This window comes from Anopheles coluzzii, chromosome X (assembly GCF_943734685.1).
Source record: "Anopheles coluzzii chromosome X, AcolN3, whole genome shotgun sequence".
In the NCBI taxonomy this organism is placed as follows: domain Eukaryota; kingdom Metazoa; phylum Arthropoda; class Insecta; order Diptera; family Culicidae; genus Anopheles; species Anopheles coluzzii.
The window spans coordinates 16,779,347-16,803,267 of record NC_064669.1 but is presented as its reverse complement, the minus strand read 5'-3'; the positions used below and the strand labels follow the sequence as shown (position 1 = coordinate 16,803,267).

At 43.3% G+C, this 23,921-nt stretch overlaps 2 protein-coding genes and 1 long non-coding RNA gene across 4 annotated transcripts; 2 read left to right on the top strand and 1 right to left on the bottom strand.

The window, feature by feature from the left end:
• The first annotated feature begins 588 nt into the window (after positions 1–588).
• LOC120959177 (putative aldehyde dehydrogenase family 7 member A1 homolog) lies at positions 589–2,613 on the top strand. The gene is made up of 3 exons (XM_040382385.2): positions 589–723; positions 823–2,233; positions 2,322–2,613. Exons 2-3 carry the CDS (start codon positions 824–826, stop codon positions 2,532–2,534), a joined length of 1,623 nt encoding a protein of 540 aa, XP_040238319.1. The 5' UTR covers positions 589–723; position 823; the 3' UTR covers positions 2,535–2,613.
• LOC120959195 (uncharacterized) lies at positions 2,505–4,646 on the bottom strand. Its single transcript, XR_005752145.2, has 2 exons — positions 3,752–4,646; positions 2,505–3,480 (listed from the first exon to the last, which is right to left on the bottom strand). It is a non-coding gene; the product is annotated as an uncharacterized LOC120959195 (long non-coding RNA).
• A 72-nt stretch (positions 4,647–4,718) lies between these two features.
• LOC120959183 (uncharacterized) lies at positions 4,719–9,175 on the top strand. Of its 2 annotated transcripts, none has more exons than XM_040382396.2 (7): positions 4,719–5,133; positions 6,723–7,238; positions 7,653–8,060; positions 8,152–8,258; positions 8,356–8,524; positions 8,601–8,799; positions 8,906–9,175. In XM_040382396.2, the coding sequence occupies exons 2-7, from the start codon at positions 6,806–6,808 to the stop codon at positions 9,063–9,065; spliced, it is 1,476 nt and encodes a 491-aa protein (XP_040238330.1). In that variant the 5' UTR covers positions 4,719–5,133; positions 6,723–6,805; the 3' UTR covers positions 9,066–9,175. The 2 variants fall into 2 exon arrangements, with proteins under 2 accessions (XP_040238330.1, XP_040238341.1); XM_040382407.2 differs by having other exon boundaries at positions 4,723–4,837.
• Positions 9,176–23,921: the final 14,746 nt, after the last annotated feature.

Here is a 23,921-nt window from a genome sequence, read left to right as displayed (position 1 = left end):
TACTAGTAAAATCTGTGAAAATTGCTACAAAAATAAGTCTGAACTGCATAAAGGCAACCCTGTCGGATGATTGGGTCGTTTGAATGGTTTACAAAAATAAAGAAAATTTAAATAAATTTTTAAAGTAAACCTTGCCTGAGAAGTGTGCATTTAATGCTTACAAAGTGGACAAGATTCAACAAAACAGAGAGCCGGGAGATCGACACGTCGTCGGAATGTCGCAGGGGCATGTCAACAGAGAGCATATTTAGCGTACCTCAACAGTTCCTTCCGTTACTAACGCGCCCCTATCACAACACAAGATAGGCTAGGCGCTAGGAGATTGTGAGCCATCGTTGTCTTTGGTACATCAGCATGCACGCAGACCAACTCGGGTGAAACGGAGATGAACACCGCCCAATGCTCGAGGCGAACGACGCAAACCCGCCACTCTCGTGTAGATAACGTGTGCCCCGCCGGCTGTTGTTGTGCATGCACTCTCAAATAGCCAGAATTATCACTCTTATCAAGCTGAACAGTGTACAGTACCAGTTGCCCACAGTCGCCGCAGAGCAAATCCGTCACTCGATCGCTCAAGAGGACAGCAATACACAATTGGAGGCGAAAGTATTTCCAAACTGATAACGGCCTCGCAGATAGTGTCACATGGTAGGGGCACCGCGCGCAGCCGGCAGTTGCTAACAGAACCTCCAGCGGACTGCAAGCGCTTCCAGCTAGGATAGAGTAAGTGTGACCGGGCCAACAAATCGTGCAGCAATTGGCGCAGCGAGACCAACACTTTTGGAACAACTCAACTACTGTCTGTCGGTGGTCCTTTTACAGCATGATAGGAACACTGCTGCAAAGGGGGCCAAAGTTGAACAACGTCATTTGCAAGATCCTCGGCGCACGCAGCATGAGCGGCATGACGAAGTATTTAGTCGAAGAGGACAATTTTGCCTTCCTGCGCGATCTCGGCCTGCAGCGCGTGAACAATGGTGTGTACAACGGCGAATGGGTGGCCGGCACGGCCGGCAAGGTGCAGTCGATCGATCCTGCATCCGGCCGGGTAATAGCGGAGGTTGCTACCGGCTCCGAACAGGATCTGGAACGCTGCCTGACGGCCGGTGTGGCCGCCTATCAGGAGTGGAAGAAAATCCCGGCCCCACTGCGCGGTGACGTCATACGCCAGATTGGCGACGAGCTGCGCAAGTACCGGGAGCCGCTCGGCAAGCTGGTGGCACTGGAGATGGGCAAAATCCTGCCCGAGGGGGTCGGCGAGGTGCAGGAGTTTGTGGACATCTGCGACTACGCGGTCGGGCTGTCGCGCATGTTCGGCGGCGCCATCTTTCCCTCCGAGCGGCCGCAGCACACGATCCTGGAGAAGTGGAACCCGCTCGGGCTGGTCGGCGTCATATCGGCGTTCAACTTTCCCTGCGCCGTCTTTGGCTGGAATGCGGCGATCGCACTGACGGTTGGCAACACCGTGCTGTGGAAGGGCGCCCCCAGCACGTCGCTTGTGAGCGTGGCGACCACTAAGATAGTGACCGACGTGATCAAGCGCAACAAGCTGCCCCCGATTGTGACGCTCTGCCAGGGCGGCGAGGACGTCGGTAAGCGGATGGTGAGCGACGAGCGCATCAGGCTGATGTCCTTCACCGGCAGCACGGCCGTCGGCCGCACGGTGGGCATCGAGATGCAGCGCCGGTTCGGGCGCTGCCTGCTGGAGCTCGGCGGCAACAATGCGCTCATCATCAACGAGGATGCACCGCAGGAGATGGCGCTGGATGCGGCGTTCTTCGGCTGCATCGGCACGGCTGGCCAGCGATGCACCACGACCAGGCGGCTGATCATACACGCAAAGCTGTACGACAGCTTCATCGCGAAGCTGGTCAAGCGGTACGCCAGCCTGCTGAAGCGCGTCGGCCATCCGCTGGATTCGGCCACGCTGTACGGGCCGGTGCACAACCAGCAGGCGGTGGACAATTACTTGCAGACGGTGCAGGAAGCGGTCGCGCTCGGTGGCAAGGTCGAGTGCGGTGGCAAGGTGATCGATCGGGCCGGGTTCTTCGTCGAGCCGACCATCATCTCCAACCTGCCGCACGATGCGCCGGTCGTGAAGCGGGAAACATTTGCGCCCATCGTGTACGTGTTCAAGGCGAGCAACTTGCAGGAGGCGATCAGCTGGAACAACGAAGTCGACCAAGGGCTGTCGTCGTCCCTTTTCACCAACAACATCCAGTCGGCGTTTGAGGTAAGTGGCGAAGTTTTGGTCGGGTTTTTGTGTTGAAGAAATTTTTAATGAAAACATTATTCCTTGTCGGTTCGCTGCCAAACAACAGTGGCTGGGAGAGAGTGGTTCCGACTGCGGAATCGTAAATATCAACACTTCGCCCTCGGGAGCGGAAATTGGAGGCGCGTTCGGTGGCGAGAAACATACCGGCGGTGGCCGTGAATCGGGATCCGACGCCTGGAAGCAGTACGCGCGACGATCAACTATCACCGTCAATCATTCAACTGATTTGCCACTGGCACAGGGAATTGTATTTGAATAAGTGGAGGGGTTACATCTTTGTTTTATAAAGTTTGTAATAAATACAGACGAACAAGTCTGACTGATTAATGTGTAAACAACCGGTTCAAGTTTAGGTAATTGACGTTGCACAATCCAAAATTCCTTCATAATCGTACGCAACACGTGTTTGGCCCAACACGTGGTGCGTTGTTCAATCGGACTGTATTTGTCTCGATGTACACAGGACCCATTATCATTACTATCATGCAGAGGGTGGGAATTTGTCTCAGATAATGACTCCACTTAAAAGCGGGCTTGGCACTGGCCTAGACCAATTAGGGTTGTTGAGCCCAACAAAAATGGGTGTGCTTTTAACAAACCACATAAGACACATTCCAGAGTTTCTGGACTGAGGGAGTGTCAAGATCAGTTCCGACAACGGGAAAGATTCTAGATCAATTCGAGGGACAACCCCGGTTTAAGCTGGTAGGTTTCGTGACCCTTTTAGACCAACTCCAAAAAGTTGGTTTTAACTAATCTTCGGGGGAAATATCCATGCTGATGCTAACTTATAACCCCACGGTAACAATCCAGGAGCTCACGGTGAAGAATGATTTACAAGATTTTCGAGCAGGAGCATTTATATGTGATTCTTCTGTAGTTTGCTACTTGTGTATTTCACACAGTTTTGTTTAAAAACGCGAAACTTTGAAAAGAATTTCTACAAAAGAGGAAACATTTTTTGTTGCAGTGACATTTAAAATATTTTGAAGGTTCAGCAAAAACTAAAAACAAAAAATGCTACGATTCACGAACATCATCATAGACCTTAGGAACGGTTTGATCGATATGCTTGTTCAACTGATTCAATCGATACATCGATGTCGGACGGCGATAAGTTGATTGCATCTATAGGCACACTTGAGATAGCTGCGTTTGAGTGACACAGATGAAGTCTCCATAGGAACATTGGAATTTGAAGTGTTCTGGAAAAAGAAAGTAGCAGCTCTTGGAGTTCGTTGAAGTAGAAACAAGGACCGGTATACAGCGCCGACTCTAACGATAGGTGAACGAGGCGGTCGTCTGGGGCCTCATCGATCGATAGTCTATAGTATGCAGTATGTATAAAAGTTGACAGAGTACTAGGCACTAGGGCCCTTCAAGGATGAACGTTGGGGCCCCGAGACTCGCGATTCATGTTCAACCCACCCTCGATCGACACACATTTTGGTAGGGCCTGTGGCCGATGATCCTCACCGTCAGCAATTACAGTAGACTGTTCAATCTCCTAACCTCGCTCGCCATCTAAAGGGGGCCTCAAGACATCTTAAGCGCCTAAGGCCCCTGATACCCTTAATCCGCCACCTCCGGTATGTGACTGTTCCTCCTCATGAAATTTCCGTAGCTTGCTAGGGTAGTCTTGAATTCTGCGTACGTAAGGAATATGTAAGTTTTTGTTCCATCGAAAACAATTGCATAAATAGTGGCTGCTTGTTTTACGATAGTAGCGAACGTTTGAGCCTATTGAGTAAAGTTATGTTAGGATTAAGTTCTCCAAGACGTCTTGTTGCTATTCGTCGTGGACAGCACATGTTTAATCAGGAATAATTAACCGTATTTAGATCCGAAATATCTGCGAAGCTTTACTCTAGTTCACATTCTGATAGATTTCGGACTCTAGCCTCTGCACAAGTGTTTTCTTGTACTGAGAACGAGAGTTACGAAATGAAATTACTTTTCCGAAGCTACACTTTCAACATAAACAATCATTTACGATAGTGAGAAATATAAAATCGATCTTGTCGTGCTTTGCAGTGTTGTTTATCTTTTTGAGCCATACTGACGTCTTGCCTGACATGTTATTGTGCTTTCACATTGAACGGGTGATTGTACGGTCGAGAAAGGGTGGCTGAGAATGCTTACACCCCCGAAGCGTATCGTGCCCTTTTGTGGATGGAAAATTGCTAGAAGAAGTTTTATTTTTTTCTTAAAAATTTCACAAAAAAAACGATCGAACGACCAGCGTCGCAATTAGCAGTAAACAAAACAACAACCGAAGCCAGTGCCAATAAAGCAGCCTAAACTCAATGGTCAAGGTAGCTATATGCAAACACCCTTGCATGCTACGAGCACAACGAAACCGGGTGAGAAACCGACCCACCGGTGTAGCCGCGCCCGATGTAAGGAGCGACCATATTGACAGCTACGAACAAAGGGCAAATGTAAAAATACATGTCGACAGAGGAAAGAAATTACTATTGGTGCTTTGTGATCCTTTTACTGGAAACTGGCAGCGTTAGAATTGTTGTGGGAAAAAGTACGGCGTTCGAGTGCAAGTGCAAGGTGTGAACGTATTTCCCCGCAAGACCGAAACAAAGATGATTGGGACGGATTAACGTGTTGGCCCGCGGTACGCGGTGGCACTGTGTGGAAGCTCGTCTGTGGGTCGGCCGAGCCAAGCGAAGTGAAAAATTAACTGGCTAAATGTGTAACAGAATCGATAAAGCAATCGGGTAGTTTACAAAAAAGCAATGCAGAACGGACCGGAGAAGAACGGCAGCATCGGAGACGGGCAGCAAACTCTGCCATACGATTGGCAAATGTGTTAGAAAATTAATGCTCCACAGAGGCTAAAGGCTGTACGTAATTTTAGCTCGTCCCACACATACGCACACACGCAACACACATACACACACAAGGCAGACGGGCAGGCAACTGAAATGAGAAGAGGGGAAAAAACTGTCTAAACAAGCAATTGTGGTCTGCCACCCCCCACCCATCGTAGGGTAGTGGAAGGTATTTTTTTAGCGTCGTTGCATTCATTCATGGCGAAAGTTAGAATGCTTCCCATACATTACCTGCATTTTGTGTGCTGTTACATGCATTGCTGTGGGTAACATTGATTTCGCGGATGGGCATGCTAAACTAACGTCCGGATACTTTTCATCGCGAATAAGATGTCACGAAGAACATGTTTACGTTACCTTACACACTCAACAACATAAAAAAAGGATTGGTTTATCGATGCATATTTGATTCGCTAAAAGCATCAAAGGCAAATCCATCGAACGATAATGCATAAGATAAGCATAATGAGTGCATAATCGTTTCCTTGCGAAGCGCTACAACTCTACCTATTGAATTGTGTGCAATGCGTAACACGTTTCATTTATGCTCTTGGGCACCAACATTAAGATTATGCTTTTAGTTGATGCAGTGCTGTCGGCTTAATGCTATTTCTGTGCGGCACAAAATGGAAGGTTTTGTTTATTTTGCTGTGCCATTTGAGCGACGGAACATTAACTATTAAACAGTTTTCCATGCCGTCGCTTTATAGTCGCTGGATATGCATGCAGGTCGACAAATCATAAGCGATGGTCTGTCCCGTTTTGCTAAATTTCACACCTACTAATTAACGTATGCAATTAACACATTGGAATGGGCACGGTTTTGCGACCTTTTTTCGCGCAAATGCTTCTGCCGTCTATTTTAAACCGTGCAGATTTAACTCGACATTTTCATTAGTTAATTGGCGTTTCCTGGGATTAAAATAGTTAGCCTACTGTGGTGTTGGTAGCAAATAAAGGCATTGATGGCCATCTGGCCGTTTTGCTTTCCAGCTCAAGATTTTGGTTGAAAAGTTGAAGAAAAAGGCCAAACGATGGATGGTTCTTGGATGAAAGGAACATTGTCTCCCAACAAGTATCCAACTTGTACTCACCAAACAGTATTTACTATACTGGAGCTGTTTTAAGTTTTATATGTTGTGGTTTTTTTTTCGTTTATTTTGATTGTGTTTTTGTTTTACATGAAACGATTTCGATGTGTTCTCATAGTTGTCGGACACTTCCTTGACTCTTTCTTATTGGAAGTGAACTTCATATGTTGCAAATTGGACTCTATGGTACGCTTTTCTGACAGGCTCCATGTAAATTCCTATTGGATTTGTCCTTCAAGGGTTCTATAGACTCCAATTCTCATTACATTAAGTTCATTTCACGTATGAAAGAGTCAATAAAGTGTCCCACAGCTATGAGCACTCCTGGAAACCCCTGTAATGTATACAATTAACACAAAAGTATTGAATTCAAAGCTTACAGAATTCAAATGATTAGTTTTTTTTTGTTGGTCATAAACATGCTCTCTGCGTTACTTAGGATAAACAGGTCAAATGAATGGTCTTCATTACCGATTTACTAATTCAATTGTAAATGTTTTGTTTTTCAAGATTTTTGCTCACTCCGTACGACTCCTTTTGGCAAGCGGTAACCAGAACGCGTGTAAATTGTAATAACCATTCTGCAAAGCAACATGAATGAGAAGAAGAATAAGTTGAAAAGTAGCGCTTGTAAAGCAAACGACAATCCGCTAAATTGTCCGCTAGAGAAGGCGGACGCGTCGGAAACGTATCTGCTGAAGATAAAAACATGGAGCCCGGGCAAGCGGTCGCAGTGCTTCGTCACACTTTACCGCCACAGTAAAAGCAATATTTCCACGATGCAACGCAATTCCAACTCGCTTCGAACGCGCCTATCGTGCTCGCATAACTCCCTGACTGATTCCATAAAAAATAAAGCAGACGATTCGGTGTTCATCACGCAAGCGATGTCACACGATGCATTAGACGACAACAAAATTCTTGATTTCTATAATGTTCCTATCGATTCTGACATCTATACCACGCCAATTGATTTAATAAGGAATACCTACAACGCGGAAACGTCTTTTTATCGCAACCGGAACGGTAAGTGCTGGAATCGGTCTTGTACGCCGGAGTTGAATTGTGGTCATCTTATTAGTTTGCCTTTTTCCACCCCCGTTTTCCGTTCTCATTTTGTGTTTGAATACTGCATCCACTTCCAAATCGTGTCCTCATGGTTGCATTGCGTTTCGATTACGTTTGGTTTTGCTTACCTGTCCTGTCCTAGGCAAAATTCGGTGACTTGTATGGTTGTTTGGTTTTACCGTTGCTCTGGTGCTAGCCACACCGGTACAATACATAGGCAAGCGAGTGAAGATTTTTTGTAAGACTCTGTACAAGTTAACGAAATTACCCAATCACAAAAAAACCTGTAAAATCATCTTTGTTTGCGTATGATTTTGGTGACCAGGACAATCTGGACAGCCGACTAATGGTATGTAATGATACATTTTTCAGAAGCATCACAGAGAAACAGTTGGAACAATTTGTTAAACTACAGTGAACAGATCAGCTCTATTAATGAGCGTAAAAACAACAAACCCCACATTATACTTGACAGAAAATCAACCAAGGTGGTTGACAAACACACCAACAGTGATAAAGCGGACAGCAAGCGCAACTCCATCTCGCACGAGATACGCGCTCAGTGCAAAAAGTCAAACTTTTCCGTAAATCTTAAGCAAAAGTTTTGTAACATTTTTCGAGTAAGCCGACAGCAGCACCACAAACCGTTCTTGGGCAACAAGCGCTCGATCGTCGCCAGCAGAGCGAAAGATAATGCTGTGTGCGTCAAAGACAAAAATGAAAGCGCGATCGGTAAGAAATTAAACACTCCACGGAAGCTGCCGCCGCTTCCTGCCAATGGTACGTTTTGCATGGAGTTGTTGAAATTCCAGCTTGTGTAGTATTGTAAATCGTTTGGGCTTTCCATTTAACGCTTTGCTACGCCTTCCAGAATCTGATTTAAGGTACCTAATGGGTGATACTAGCGACCAGAAGAAGAAATCAAATGAAAGGAAATCGTCGATGGACTTTACTGCAAGTATAGAAAAAGTTCAAGAGGTATAGTAAATCATTTTGCAATTTAATGTTGCAGTTCGTACAAAGATTGTTCAAATTCGTCTGATCATTGTGTTTACTGTTCTACCATGCATTGCAGTTCGGTTGGTACTGGGGTCCAATAACGTCTGAAGGAGCGGAAAAAATACTATCGAACGAACCGGATGGTAGCTTTTTAGTTAGAGACAGCTCCGACGACCATTACATATTTTCTCTAACATTCAAACTAAATGGAACGGTGCGACACGTTCGAATAGATCAATATCAAGGTAGGTGCTGCGATCGATCGCCCCTTAAGGATGGTAAAAAGCGTTGCCGTCTCATTACTTTCCTCTTTACTTCCAGGATCGTTTTCATTCGGGTCCTGCGCTAAGTTTAAGTCTCGTACGATAATGGAATTTATAGAGAATGCCGTGGAACATTCAAGAAGCGGAAGATATTTGTTCTTTCTCCATAGACGTCCGGAATATGGCCCCATGCGTGTTCAATTAACAAAACCAGTTTCGCGTTTCAAACATGTGCAAAGCCTGCAACACATATGCAGGTATAGTTTCTTACCATACGTTGAATTCTCCGCCCGAACGGAATAAGTATGCCCGATACGTCTTACTAATTGATTTTCTTCTCGTTTGTCTCTTGCTTTGTTTCAGATTTGTCATCCATAAAACAATCAAGCGAAAAGATCTTATTCAAGCTCTTCCCCTACCGAGAAGAGTTTTGGACTACTTGTGTTACAAAAACTGTCTTTCGGAGCGTACTGAAGTGGATTTGCTAAGCAGCCTCGAAAAACCAAATATTGTACTCCGTTAGAAGTGAAGCGAATGCACATTTTTTCGGATAGTGGATGTATAACATAATATCGAAAAAAAAACAAAACAAAAAAAACTGAAACATATATAACCTACCCTCGTAAAACTAAACTTGGTGGAAACATTTTATTTGTTCTTGCGTAGAAAAGTAATTTGGCGTTTGTCTTTGTTTATTGGCTTTTTTTACATGTATTATGGAGTAAATCTTCCGGTTGATCGTCATCTATAACCAAAACCGAGCTCATACCGGTCCTGGTATTATACTGGTACCGCTTCTATAGCGGATATTGAGCCCGTTCCGATTTTTGAATCGACTAGTTAATTTGGCCAGATTACAGGGCTACGTAAATAAATTTCAAAGATCCCCTTTACTGCAAAGAATACGCCGAAAACAATGCTCTCGTAATCCAATTAAAATGAGTTATTTATAACCACCCCATAAGAGACCGAAACCAAGACTAATTGCATACTGGTCCTGACACTAATACATAAACTTTTCAGGTAAAGAACTGCATATGACCAAATACCTTCCGGACCGGCGCTGAACCTATCCAAGTCTAGAAACCGATACTGATCCCAAACAGATCCAGGAAGCAACACTGATCATATCGGTCCTAGAACTGATCATGTACCCATACCTGCCCTGGAACCTATCATAAACCCATAACGGTACAGGAACTGATAATGAACTCATAACAGGCTTTTGAACCTATCATGAATCCATACAGGTCCTGGAACCTATAATGAATCCGTACAGGTCGTGGAACCTATCATGAACCCATCTGGTACTGGATTCTGATACTAAACCCATACCGGTCCTGGAACCGATCATAAATCCATACTGCTCCTGGAACCTATTTTGAGCCCATACCAGCCCCGGAACTTATTATGAATACATACCGGTCCTGGAACATATCATGAACCCATACCGGCCCTCAAACCTATTATACCCAAATAGCCAAAATTGCTTAAGCAGCCAATTTTGGCAAGCTAAAGATCGCTGCTTGAATTCGTCTTTTGCAGTAGATAAACAGCATCAAAGTTCCAGGTGGTCCTTCTAAGCTTAAGCAGCTTGCTGATGCTAGGGTGCCGGGGATTATTTTTCTTTGTGTTTTATTTGCAAGGAAGGCGTCACCATTGGAATAAACAATTTTTTTTTGTTTTCTTTAAATGTTCACCATGCGGCAGATCTTGGAGAAGATGGCTGAATACAGACACGACACAAACCATCTCTTCATTGACTTCAAAGCCGCATATGATAGCATAGCCAGGGTAAAACTGTATGACGCTATGAGCTCTGTTGGAATCCCGGCCAAACGGATAAGGCTAGCTAGAATGACTATGACCAACGTTACTTGCTAGGTGAGGGTGGATGGAAAATTCTCAGGATCTTTTGCTACCACCAAAGGTCTGTGCCAGGGGGACGGGCTTGCCTGTCTCCTATTCAACCTGGTGCTAGAGAGGGCCATCCGCGACTCGAGGGTGGAGACTACGGGAACCATCTTCTACAAGTTAACCCAGATCCTGGCATACGCTGATGATATAGACATCATTGGCCTGCGGCTCTCCTATGTAGGATTCCTACCAAGGAATCGAGCAGGCGGCAGAGAACCTCGGATTGCAGATAAACGAGGCAAAGACCAAACTGATGGTGGCAACATCAGTGGCCCTACCAACAAATAATCAGAATCTACGTAGGCGTGACGTACAGATAGGTGAACGCACTTTTGAAGTCGTCCCACAATTCACCTATCTTGGGTCAAAGGTCAGTAACGACAATAGCATGGAAGCTGAGTTGGGCGCAAGGAGTGGCAAGTCTGCCAACCGGTCATTCTAAAATCAGTTCACCTCAAAGAACCTGTCGCGACGGACGAAGCTGGGACTATATAGTACCTATATAGTACCTATACTCACATACGCCTCTGAGACATGGACACTGTCCAAATCTGACGAAACTCGCTTAGCCGCGTTCGAGAGGAAGATGCTCATAAGGATACTTGCCTCGTATGTGTGAAAGGACAATGGAGGAGCCGCTATAATGACGAGCTATACGAGATGTACGGCGACCTCACTGTCAAGCTCGCCAGGCTCCGGAGGGCTGGAAACGGACGACCCAGCCCGTAAAGTCTTTTTAGGCCGTTTACAAGGATTGAAGAGGCGTGGTAGGCCCAAACTGAGGTGGCAAGATGGCGTGGATGCGTCCGCCTTTAAGGTGTGGATAACGGACTTGCAGACGAAGGTGCGAGACCGTAAGCAGTTTCGGACACTCCTGAGGCAGGCCAAGACCGCAAAGCGATTGTAGCGCCGGATAAGTAAGTAAATGTTCATAACGTTAAGATACAAAAATACAACAAATATAAATAAAATACAACAAATTTTTAAATAATTTACAGTTAAATCTAAATTATTTCACTTAATATTGCTACTTCAAATAACTAATCTAACTGGAGCACAAACCACGAGACGGCATCTGTCTTTGACACTTTGACAAGAGCCACCTTGTACCGATGTCATGCATGAAAAAGCTATAAAGTTCCACCAAGTTCGGCACACATTCTTAAAAAGCCTTAAAGTTCCATCGTCAACCCTACAGATAGTACTAATTAGCCGCAAAGTTCCAAAGAGTACCGTGTGCTTGTTAAAATGCTGTATGGTTCCACTAAGTACCGTTTCATCTCTTAATTACCCATAAAGTACGACACCGGAACGATTTTTCGTTAAACAGCCCTAAATCAGCTATGGAGTTCGAGCTAGCTACAGTGGCCGGCAATATAAAGTGGCCACTACTTATAATTTTACATTTTTAAAAATTTGTTCAGCAAATTTAAATATATTTGTTTATGACACCAGTTTTAGCCACCTTCGCACATAGAATCTGCCACAAATTCTCGATGGAACCAATATTTAGACTTCATGGAGGACATGCAAGGTGTTTTATACGATACTAGTTGAGAAATGTTTTTTGTATTGATTGTGTGTGTTGAGATGTTAGCCTGTAGGAACATGTTTTTAGTTTTCAAACCCCATTTTTTTAAAAGAAATATCCCAAAGTATTGATGAAGAATGTTAAAAAAGGTATAAGCCATAGTTGTACTTTCGATTCACACCAGTTTTCCCGCTACTCCAAAAGATAAACATCCCCTAGCTATAACATTGCAATTTTCGTAATTTACTGCTCGTTAGATGTGGCGTCCTTCAAGTTCCTCGCCCGAGCTACAGCAAGACTAACAAAGCCAATTGGCTTCAATATGATCAAGAACATGCAGATATATCGTAAGATTGTTGAAAAACTGATATTTGGACAGATGAGTCCAAATTAGAACTGATGTTCAAAAATATCTAGACGCGATCGAACAAACCAATATGTATCAAGAGTGCAATGTGATGACCAGGGAGTGGATTTCTATACGAGAAGTGGGAAGCATGGTTTGAATCGACGGCATAATGAAAGCTAATACTTATATAAGCATCCTGTGTGAATTTATCTGTTTTCTGTGAAAAATACGGAGTTAGTAAATTGAGGTTACAACCGGAAGACTACTCAAGTTATACACGAAGAATTTTTTAATTATTTGTTTCAATCAAATCGAATAAAACTTTTTTAATGGCTCCCACTTAGGCTTAACTTTAATCCTATCGAGATTTCGTGAGCAAATTTTGATGCAAATGTGGTGACAATGACGTGATTACGAAAAACAAAATATGTTAAAGCTCTGAAATACTCCTAGGAAGAACAAATGCCAAATACGTGCAAATAAAACAAAATAAATCATGTCAAAGGTCCTCGAACATGTAAAGAATGCGAGAGGAACGCATATAAATTATAAGTTTGGTGTTATATTTGTTCAGCAAAATATTTTCTGTACAATGAATAAAGTGGGCACTTTATTTTGGCACAGTGATTTTGATCAATTTTGGAAAAAAATATTTTTTTCTTGAAGCAAACTTCTCATTTTTATCATGCTATGGTACTGCGCATTCTTAAGCATATTACGAGCAATGTTTCAAAAAATAAAGCAGTACAATAACTTCATTTTTCACGGAAAAAATGTAAAAAATGTAAAATTGTAAGTAGTGGCCACTTTATATTGCCGGCCACTGTATTAGGGTAAACTTATACCGGTCCTGAAACTGATACTGAATCCATACCGGACTTTGAACTGACACTGAAACTATTCCGGTGCTGGAACTACTCATGAATTCATATCAGTCCTGAAACTGAAAATAAACCCATAGTGGACCTGGAACTGATGCTGAATTTATACAGGTCCTGGAACCGATCATGAACCCATACTGGTCCTGGCACCTATAATGCACCCAAATTAGTCCTGGAACCTATCCAGGAGTTCATATCGGTCCTGGAATCAACCACAAGCCTATATCGGTATTGAGACTTTTACGGAAACCAAACCGGTTCTGTAACTAATCACGAACCCACACAGATCTTGGAATTGATACTGATCGCATACCGGTCCTAGAACTGCTGAATACTGAATACCGGTTCTATAATTGATACTGAACCCATACCGATCCTGAAACAGCTTCCAATTGTATTCCTTCTTGAAACCGAACTTAGACCTATTTCGAATCCAGGACGAAACGTGAACCTGTTCTGGACCCACTAACTGATTCCGTGAATTCTGAGTAGGAATTAGCGTTGGAATAAGCGTATGAAAAAAGTAGAAACTTCTGCTCAATTTGTACTGTAATTATTGTCTTGCTGAAAGCGTGGCTAGTAGTGAGTTTCTTCTATTACTAAAACATGCGAAGATGGCGTCCCAGCTTAGTTTCGAAACGAATTCTGAATGGAATGCAATTTCTCAACACCTGGAATTGTTCCTTGAAAACTTCTTCGATTTTGGAATTGGTGCTTTACTCATTGTTACAAGTGTGATGGAAAGACATTCAGAAAGAATTAGAAGCATCAATTGAGAACATAAAATAAGCTTAAGGAGAACTCGGTTGAAACTGTTAAGTGAGCGTCTCGTGAAAATAATTGGCGTTGAGGTGTAGAGCATAACCCTCAAAACTATTGCACAATATTAAAATTAAGTTGACACATGTCGTCAAAAAACAACGATAGAAACAGGAGAGGAGAAAACGAAAACCTATCTGCTTCGGTTTTTGTTCGTGTCTTGTCAGTTGAACGTTAACCCCTGCCGCCAAGATCAAATTGATCGTCAAACCTTGCAGAAGTAAAACTCGACAAAAAAAAAACGAAATCCACTCCCAAAACCCGAACCTATCTTTTCGTCTTGTTCACTCCGCTTCTGTTGCTTTGTTGCTTTTTCTAGGCCCTCCCCGGCAACCAAGTGGACGCGGCCAACCATATTTGTTCGACATTGAGCACAGCGCGCAACGTGGCGCCCGTTGTTTCTAAGGCAAAACGGCTTGTGTCAGGTCATGAATTTGTCAGTGGCAATGAGTTTTGGCATTCTATTATTTTTTTGTTCCTTCTCGCGCGTTTTCGGGGGGCTCGGGCGAAAGATTAGCCCGATTAGAGACCGAAACGGTGGGAAACACGGTTGGGCTCCGGGACAACATTCACTTCCCGCGTGTGCACGGTTTGAAATTTCGGGGCGAACTATTTTTTTCTGCTGCTCCGTTTCCAAAATTAGCTTCCCACTTAGCACATTTCGCGCGATTTGGGGAAGGGCCTGCGCTAAGCGTCCAATTAATTTCATTCGGTATGGGCAGGAGGAGCACGTCGAAGGGTTGGCCCGATGGCAGATGGGGGTGAAGGCAGCATTCTCGCGCAATGCTACCTTTATACGCCCCTCCCTGCTCCGCTCAGACTTGCAGGAATGTGTGACATGCGCGGGCTTAATCCGGACCGGTGGGGAGGGCTTTGCTGGGCTTCAGTTCCGTTTCACTTCGTGCTGCTCTTCTTGCGGTGGACGATAAATGGCTGTACCTGTTTTTCTTGTCGCTAGAAATCACTTACGATCAAAATCAAGTGGCAGATTGAGCGGCCAGTGCACAGCAAGGCCGTCGGAAGGAAAAAAAGGCCTTGGACGAGATAAAGAAAAAAGGCAAAAAACACGCACACAAACGCACATGACAGAGCGAGTAAAACGTTTGGCTCTGGAGAAGGAGGGCCTCCTTCTAGGCGAAACGCTTCATAAAGATCTTCACAATCACGATAATCACTACCATGCCAGCCCGCATCGTGCTCCTTCCACCCACCTCGCTCTCTCCGACTCTCTGTTATTTCTGCCCTTACTCTCCATCTCTAACATCAATTACCAACCGAAACACATGTTACCGCGCGCACGTTTGCCCCTCGGACGCTGACGGATGACGCATATCAACGCCGCAACATCGAATCAAAAGTGAAAGATGCAGTTAGTAAGTTCGAGGCGTCAGAGTATGTACGTGTGCGTGTGTATGTGTGGATTTTGTCGCTCTTTCTTCTGCTCTGCTTCATTGCAACTACTGAACGGTACGAGGTCACCACTCACAACATATGTCATTCGCACCCTCCACTACGCGGGTTGCACCTTCTCACATCTGGGATGGAGTGATGTCCCTACGCGCCACCCCACTGTTACTCTTTAGTGCATACTCATTAGTCGCCGCTGGAGAAGAACACCATACGTAGGGGAAAGCGGGGCGAAATGGTTTGGTGAGCCAAAATGGTCATCTGAATTATTGGCAAATCAAAACGTTTAAAATGGCTTCTGCTAATTGAAAAACATCAAACACAATTTTAGATGTACATCATGAACATTTCATAACCTAAGATTTTTTAAATAAATTAATAAATAAAGAAATAAAATTATTGCTTAAAACGATGTTATTTTGACCGTCTCGAAAAACAGCTTTCGTAAGAATTTAGAACTTGATGTCGGAATCATTCGAATTTTACAGGGGTTTGAAATTAGGTGACAGACTCTCCTGTCTGCTCTTCAACATTGCCCTGGAAGTTGTCATTCGATGCGGGGGGCTAGACAACGACATCCGTGGCACGATCCTCTACCAGTCTCTCTAATTTCTTGGCTTGGCGGATGAAATTGACATCAACGGCAGGACAACAGAGGAGGTGTATAAGGCATACACCCGACTCAAATGCGAAGCAGCAAGAATTGGAGTGAGAATCAATGCGACGAAGACGAAGTACCTACGTGCCGGAGGGTCAGTCCGTCATAGGGCCCATTTGGGAGGCAGTGTATTAGTTGATGACAACAATCTCGAGGTAGTAAAGGAGTTCTGCTATCTTGGGACGGTCGTTACTTCGGACAACGACATCTGCAGCGAAATCCGAAGATGATTTGTGCAGAAGAATCGTGCATACTACGGGCTTCACTGACTGCTGAGATCCAGAAGACTTCAAGTCCATGATACATATCGCTCATTGATTCGCCTGGTGGTCCTTTATGGACAAGAGTCTTGGACCATCCGAGCTGAGGATGTAAACGCTCTATGCACGTTTGAGCGACGGATGGAATGTGGAGGAAAACGATGAACCACGAGCTTGCTGAGCTGTACGACGAACCGAGCATCCTGACGGTGGCGAAGGCTGGCAGGATACGATGGCTGGGGCATGTCATGAGGATGCCGGACTCATGCTCCACCAAGAAGGTTTCAGACAGCAATCCCCAGTTCGGCACGAGACGCAGGAGATCACTGCGAGCTCGATGGCTGAATCAGGTGATGATGATGTCCTACCTCATACCCCTTCATAGAAGTCAGAAGGACGAAGTTATCGATTAGATAATAATTAATTTTGATTTATTCGTGAACTAACTTATAACGAGAGGATGATTGTCACAGTCTGCATATGAATTGATCAGTCTGGTCGCCACAGTCAATGACAAATCAAATTCTAGAAGCCTCAGTGAAGTCGCGGTGAAGCCTGTTGGAGATCGGGCGTTTCAAAAAATAACCATTTTAATTTATTGTAAAAATTTTAAACTTAAAGTTTGCAAAATGCTTCGTTTAGGGGTTGTCTCGTTCCAGCTTGCGGCCAAATCGTCGGATTTTTTGGCATGATCAAAATAAAGAGACTGCGGTGTAAGCAAAGGTCGCTACAATTAAATTGTTTTATATAAATAAAACTATGCTAGGGTAAATGTACCTATAGTGGTGGTAGTACCAATAGTGGTGCTATTGCTCTAAAATGCATAGGGCAAATTAAAAGTAATTAAGTTATTTACGTTAGTGTTAAATGTTCTTTAGCCTTTTACAAAGGGTTTAAAATTTAAATGGGGCCATTCCGTTACTTAGTGACCGAAAAATCCATTATTTTGTGAAATGTGTCAACATTTTTCCAAAATCCTTAGGATTTCATAACGAAACTCATTTTTCTGTTAACGTTCTAAACGATCACATAACCACGCAATTATTAGTTTTTCAACATAACTGTTATGAAATGTTATTGTTTTACTAAAATTATTTGCCTTTTAAAAATGCATAAATATGGTTAAGTGTTTTTTTACCATAGTGCCATTATAGGTACACAAAACAGGCATGTTCCTACAGTGGATATAGTTCTAAAATCAATAAAAACAGGTCGTTTTAGATTTTTTTGAGGAAATTTTTGACATGTCGTATTGTTTTTACTAAAATAAGCAACAGAAATGATTTTTATGTAGATAATTTAGCAAAAACAGGCCAAAATTCGCTTATCTGGCTGAATGATAAATTGACTTCAAATCAAGCACACTCTTCCGGGTGTAGGTTGACGACAGGTGTGATGCAGTACTTTAGTGAATAGTTTCATCAATCAAATTTATACATTTTTTTACGATCAAATTACGGAAGAAACCAATATTATGGCAGTAATCGTTGCTATTCATACGAAAACAGCTTCGAAACTAAGTTTCATTAATATTATACACCGTTTTTGATGCATCTTTGTTTACCACCATTATAGGAACACAATACGACGACTATAGGAACCATACCACCATTATAGGTACAATGAAGCAGTCACAAAAATATGTATGTTTTCGTAAATTTGATGTATTTCATGATAAAAATGGTTGTGATTGCGTAGATAAAACATATTCCAATTGCTATGTGTAAAAATATTGAGAAACTATCCTTCCCCACACTTTAAATCCATTAAAACACATCGGCACCACTACAAATTGCACCACTATTGGTACATTTACCCTATATACATACTTTATCGACAAGACAAATTACTGATGAGATGTGCATTATTGAATTATTCCAAGTATTAACTAAATTATTTAACAAATCCCTTTAATACAAAACTTAAATCTCTACCCTTACAATTCTACCTAGTTACAAGAGCTTAAATCAAAGCCTAAAGTGATATGATTCATTTTGCCTCTTTGTTTAGATGTGTTTTGACATTAGCTGTTTGACCATTTTGCCCTATTTTTCCCCGTACAATACATTTTCACGACTTTTGATGTTGATTTTTAAATTTAACTTTATACATTTATATTTGTTGCTACTACTTCTACTACTATTTTTGTTTCATGAACAAGGCGTTGAAACATTGCGATTGCCGTCAAAATATCAGTGAAAAATGGATTACCCAGTGAGATACAGAGCAAAATCCTTGACAGTGTCATTTTGCCCCGCTTTCCCCTACCAGCACTCGTGTGATAAGTGGCGCACATACACATCTCCCGTGTCGCTTCGTCCATACCCCTTCATTAACTTCATTAATCGGCAAAATTGTTCTGCTACTAAACCGATGCAGATTGTTATTGCTCAATCGGGCTGCGGGTACTGCAGGATCCCTTTCGGTTCGTGCCCAAAACCACACACACGCGCGCAGAGCAACATTAGTCAAACTAACCTCAATGCAAGTGTGCAATAGATTTGTCATATTTCATATCGCATGCGGTCAAAACAACTCCAACAGCAGCAGAGCAGACGAAAAAAAGAAGCAAAAATCAACCAACTTGAAATAAAAAAACGTCTCATAATCGATCACGGCAAAACGTACCGGTGCTGCTCGCCCCGGCAATATGTTGCCTCATTAAACGCGTCTGCGTGGCTGGTCGTGGCGGGCACTGGGAGCTAAACCGACATACTATTTTCAAATAATAACGGCAAGCCAGACGCACGCGCTCCACTTGCTGTTTGTGTCTGGCGGACGGGTTTGTGCCGTGAATGGGCTGTCTGGGGTCGGCCCGGTATGTCGCACAAATTGGATAGATTCCGGATCCGGTAGTGGCCGCAGACCGCAGTCCAATTGGGCGGTGACGGTTTGCCAACTGGCAACGCCACCAGACGCACAGCCCTAGTTGGTGCGTTTAATTTAAGCGCGGGAAGTTATTTTAGTTTTCGATTAATTAGAGTGAATGCGGGAAGTGGACCGTCCTTCGTCTGCTGCATCTCTGGCGCGAGAGACTTTTGGAGAGATTTATTTTTTACTGTGGCAATGTTTGGCGCTCTCTTTTCTGCTTGACAAGTGGGCTGCTTTTTATAACCTTTTATACCATGGGAAGTATAGATTAAAAAGGGCAACAGATTTTTTTTTGTGGATAAAGATGAACTAAAATTTAATCACAGCCTATTTGAAAACGTCCCATGGAAAGTTAATAGTGTTGTTAACGGTGCAAATTGCTAAAAGCTTAGTAGGCAAAACATCTGTATGTAAGAAATATTTAAGAAAAGGTGTTGAGGATTTTTGAATAAAAAGAAGCAAAAAGTTCTTAGTACGTCAGAACGAACGAATAAAATCCGTTTTCCGCCACACTTATTTCCCCTCATCATAGAAGGCAAGATTTGCATCCTACTTGGTTTTGGAAAGATGTTTATAACAAGAATGTCAAGGGGATAATGAACTGTGCTACCCGACAACGCTCGTTCCCTTTTGTATGGTGTAAAATCCGTGAGGTTTTGAGCTGCAGATTTCGAGTGAATTGGTTTATAAGTTAAAATGTTTATACTGTAATCCTTACGTTAACCCAAGATTTGTACTTTTAGTAGTGTACAATCTAAATGTACAATAATTTCAAACATAAATTTCTTGCCGTCAGTCGAATCTAACTACACAATGTAGTCATTTTTAGCATACTCCTACGCCAGGAGAAACAGTATTCACAGAACAGAAATATTAAGGCTCTTTGCGTATTCACAAGGTTTCGGATTCACAAGGATTTATTTTGAACATGGGCAGGGCAGAGTGGACCGATTTTTGTAATTTTTTTTTGTATGAAAATCAACTAACTCAGTATTTATTCCATCATTCACCTACTTTATCTTTTAGACTAAATTTAGTATCTTCTTTAAACCTTGATTATCTATATGGAAGTGGATTTCAATTTTAATTATTCCTATGACGTAACTGCTGAATAGCTTGTTTATTTTTTCCCCTTATGTATATTTATTCCAAAATCTGTTTTTTTGGAGTTATAAGCGCCGTTTCAAACACAACGTAGAATGCAAAATATAAGGCTTTATTGAAACATCGGGAATAAATAGCTGATATTGCTCCAGCTTACTAAATAATAGTGAAAATATTTTTTCACCATGTCAAAATTCAACCTTTTCGTTTTAGTAATCCCATAGAATCTCTACTCTATTCCTGAATTATGTGGTACATATCTTCTTTTAGTTGATTAATGTGGTCCAAATTGTGGCAAGATTTTGTTTTTCGTGAGATGTCTCATCATTGTCGAGCGAGTAATAGCATAACGCATGACTGCTGTTTTGACCGGTGCTCCATTTCTCCCATCTGTCAATGCTTTTTTTAGTTGCTGTTAGGGTCTAGTGCTCTTGGGGTCTATTTCGCCTCTGTTGCCTTACTATTACGAAATCTGTGCATCACCAATTGATATAAGAAAAAAACATATACAAAATTTCGGTATCCATCTTTCTTTATTGATATTTTGATTCATATCCGGACAGTTTCGAGCTTATGTTTCAAATTACGGACGTTTTGGTTCATATTCCGGACAGCCTCAAAATTCCTTTTATAATCTTCAAATTTACACATACACTATTTCTTTTTAGTTTTTAACTTGTTTCAAGGTCTGGACACTTTATTCTTGATTCGATGTCCTTTTAGACCGACAAAACGACGGTCTTCAATACAACAAGGTTTGGTTGTTGTTTATATCTCGTACTCGAAGATGAATAGAAGCCAAAACTGCTACACAATTTACAATTTACTTCGGCTCTACGGAATTAAAAACAAGATAAAAGATCTTGCTTTGAATTCCGGACAGAATTAAACATGTGCTTTAATGAAATTCAGAGCACAATATTATAAAATACAGTTGCTCTCACGTTGATAACTACTTCTACAATGGATTCCAATGTATTGCAATGCACGTAGACACGATCGATAGGAATTATCGAAGAAATAACACTGGCGTCGGTTCTAAGCAAAACTGCTAAGAAAGCCTCAGGCGGTGAATTAACCGATAGAAAATATTTATTTACTGTGGCATAAGGGCCTGCTAGGGGTCAGACATAATTTTAATTGATTCTCGTACATCATGGCAATAATTTAAAATTAAAAAAGCTGTAATGCCAGAGACTGGGTATGAAGATATTCAACAAAAACATGCCGAATGTTCGGATTTTGAAACTCTCCGTATTTAGAATCATAACGGTGTATCATACCAAAAACGATTCTCAAATATGATGTTTTAGTCGCTTTCAGTTGGGATCCTACATTGTTGAGTAATTCAATAATTACTTTTATCATGTATTTATGAGAAGTGTCCATCTTTCCCGCTGGTTTCGTCTTTACTTATCTTCCCCTAACATAAATCTGTGAAAAAGTGATCCAACTTGTTACAGAAAAAATAGCAACATTGTTAGTCCTATCTCGATCATACATTTGTCAAGCAACCAAGAGAAAAAATAGATGCAATCGTACGAATTTATTATGGCTATTATGGAAATTGAACAAGCATCGTTAAAATAAAAATGGAACTAGGAGTGTTCCGTGCTTTTCAGCAATCCATGTACAGATTGGTACAGAAAATTAGCGTGCTAACCTGGGGGGGGAAAGCATCCGGGAAATCCTGCATGCATTCAATGGCAAATCACCCAGGGCGCCCCGGACACTCGGTATCATTGATTAGTGCGCCCAGGACATTGGTTGGGCGTGCGTATTGGCCCTCGTTTCGGGGCATTACGGCATGCGGCAAACGAGCCGCGGGCCTTGCGCAATTGCACATCGATGCGCACAGGTGAGCACGACATAAACAACCCGGCCTGCCGGCCGTAAAGTTAGCGCGGGCGACATACACAACCAAAAGCAAAAGGGGGTAGAGGCAACAACTCGAGCACTCGTACCCCCTTTCCTGATCCCGTGCCTCGTAATCTTTCACGTGAATTAGATACGCGGTCAGCCGAGGCAGTGGTGGGGAGGGGTGTCTGGGCCCACAGGGGCTTGAGAAAGCTCAAGGTTGGACCGTAAGCGGCCGCAATGATCGCCGCTCCTGACCTACCCCGATGCAAACATCGCTGCTCGAATGGTCGCAAGAAAATATTACACTTACGTTTTATTTGATACACACTATCGCGGAACCGAGACGCAGTCCGGTTTTTCTTTTTGTTGTTGTTGTTGTTGTTGGTGAGAAAATCGAAGACACGCCAGGGATATCGCAATACACGATGTCGCACGGCCGATAACGCCGAACTCGTGCGCATGTGCGCGGCGGTTGTATCGTTTCCTCATTGCGCACCATTCAGAAGAAACTGATCCAGTCATAACATGCGTGTCGGCAACAGCGCGTACTCCTAAGCGTTCCGGTTTAACCGTAGCGGCGGGGAATAAAAACACACAAACAAACCGGCCATCGTTTTGGGCGGCTGCAAATGCACATTCTGTAGACTGGCGAGGACTCTCACATTACTAAGCCGGGGGTAGGGAGGGGCGCCCGCAACCGCCGGCGGCTAATGGACGCGCGCACCGTATTGTGTCTGTGTGTGTGTGTTTGCGTGGGCAGCAAGCGGTGGATTATTTATGGCCGGCTCTTCTAGCACTGCCACCGCATCGGGGTGTGCAGGCGTCGGTGGGGTGAAATTGGGGCACCAGCTTTTATCCGGTACGGGTATGCAATGGCTGCCAACCAGGGAGGAGGAGGAGTGGTTGCTAGGTTTCGGCACAAACGCCGTCACCTACACGATATTATTCAAATGCAATGCCTTAACTAACGTACGGTGCGAGGGCTTCACCAGTCAGGTGACGTGTGGTTTGGATCGTTTTTTTTTATATACACGCACAGCTTAATTGCAAGCAGAGCAGCGGAGAACGGGAATCGATTAAACAGTTTTTGGGTTCGATGGCAGGTTCGTCGCCTAACCACCTCTAGTGGCGCATTGAAGTCTTTCATATTAAATTGTAGCTTTGCGCTGCTTTTTCGACTGCTTTTTCGTAATTGAATAACAGCACATGCGTTTTCGTCTGGAGTCTGGCGATCGTGCCGATCCGATGAACACGATGCATATCGTGCCTTCGTACCACCCACGTGACGTTTTGCGGGTGAAGCGATTATTATCGCAAGTGGTCTCGGGCAGCCCGTTTCTATCTGTTCCCGGGCGATGTAACTCGCGGAGTCGCACAGATTGAGAGCACGTACGCTTCCCGAATCACCCGAAACTGCACTGAAGGTATCATTATGTTTCTTCTTAATGGAGTCTGGGTTCACCCTTTCTTTCGCTTTTGCATCCGACCGATCACAGTCGAGTCCGTGACCTAAAAAAAAAAACAAAAAAAAAAACAACGATATAAAACAAAAACGAAACACTCCATCAATTGCTACCTGCCGCTTTCTCCCGCCGTGTTTATGAAAAATTGGAATAAACGCTATACGCAGCTATTAATGGGACAACTTCTTGATCCTGGTCATGGTTGCAACGCCACTCTCCCTGACCGGGCGGCATGCACATAATAAACCGATCAAGGCAA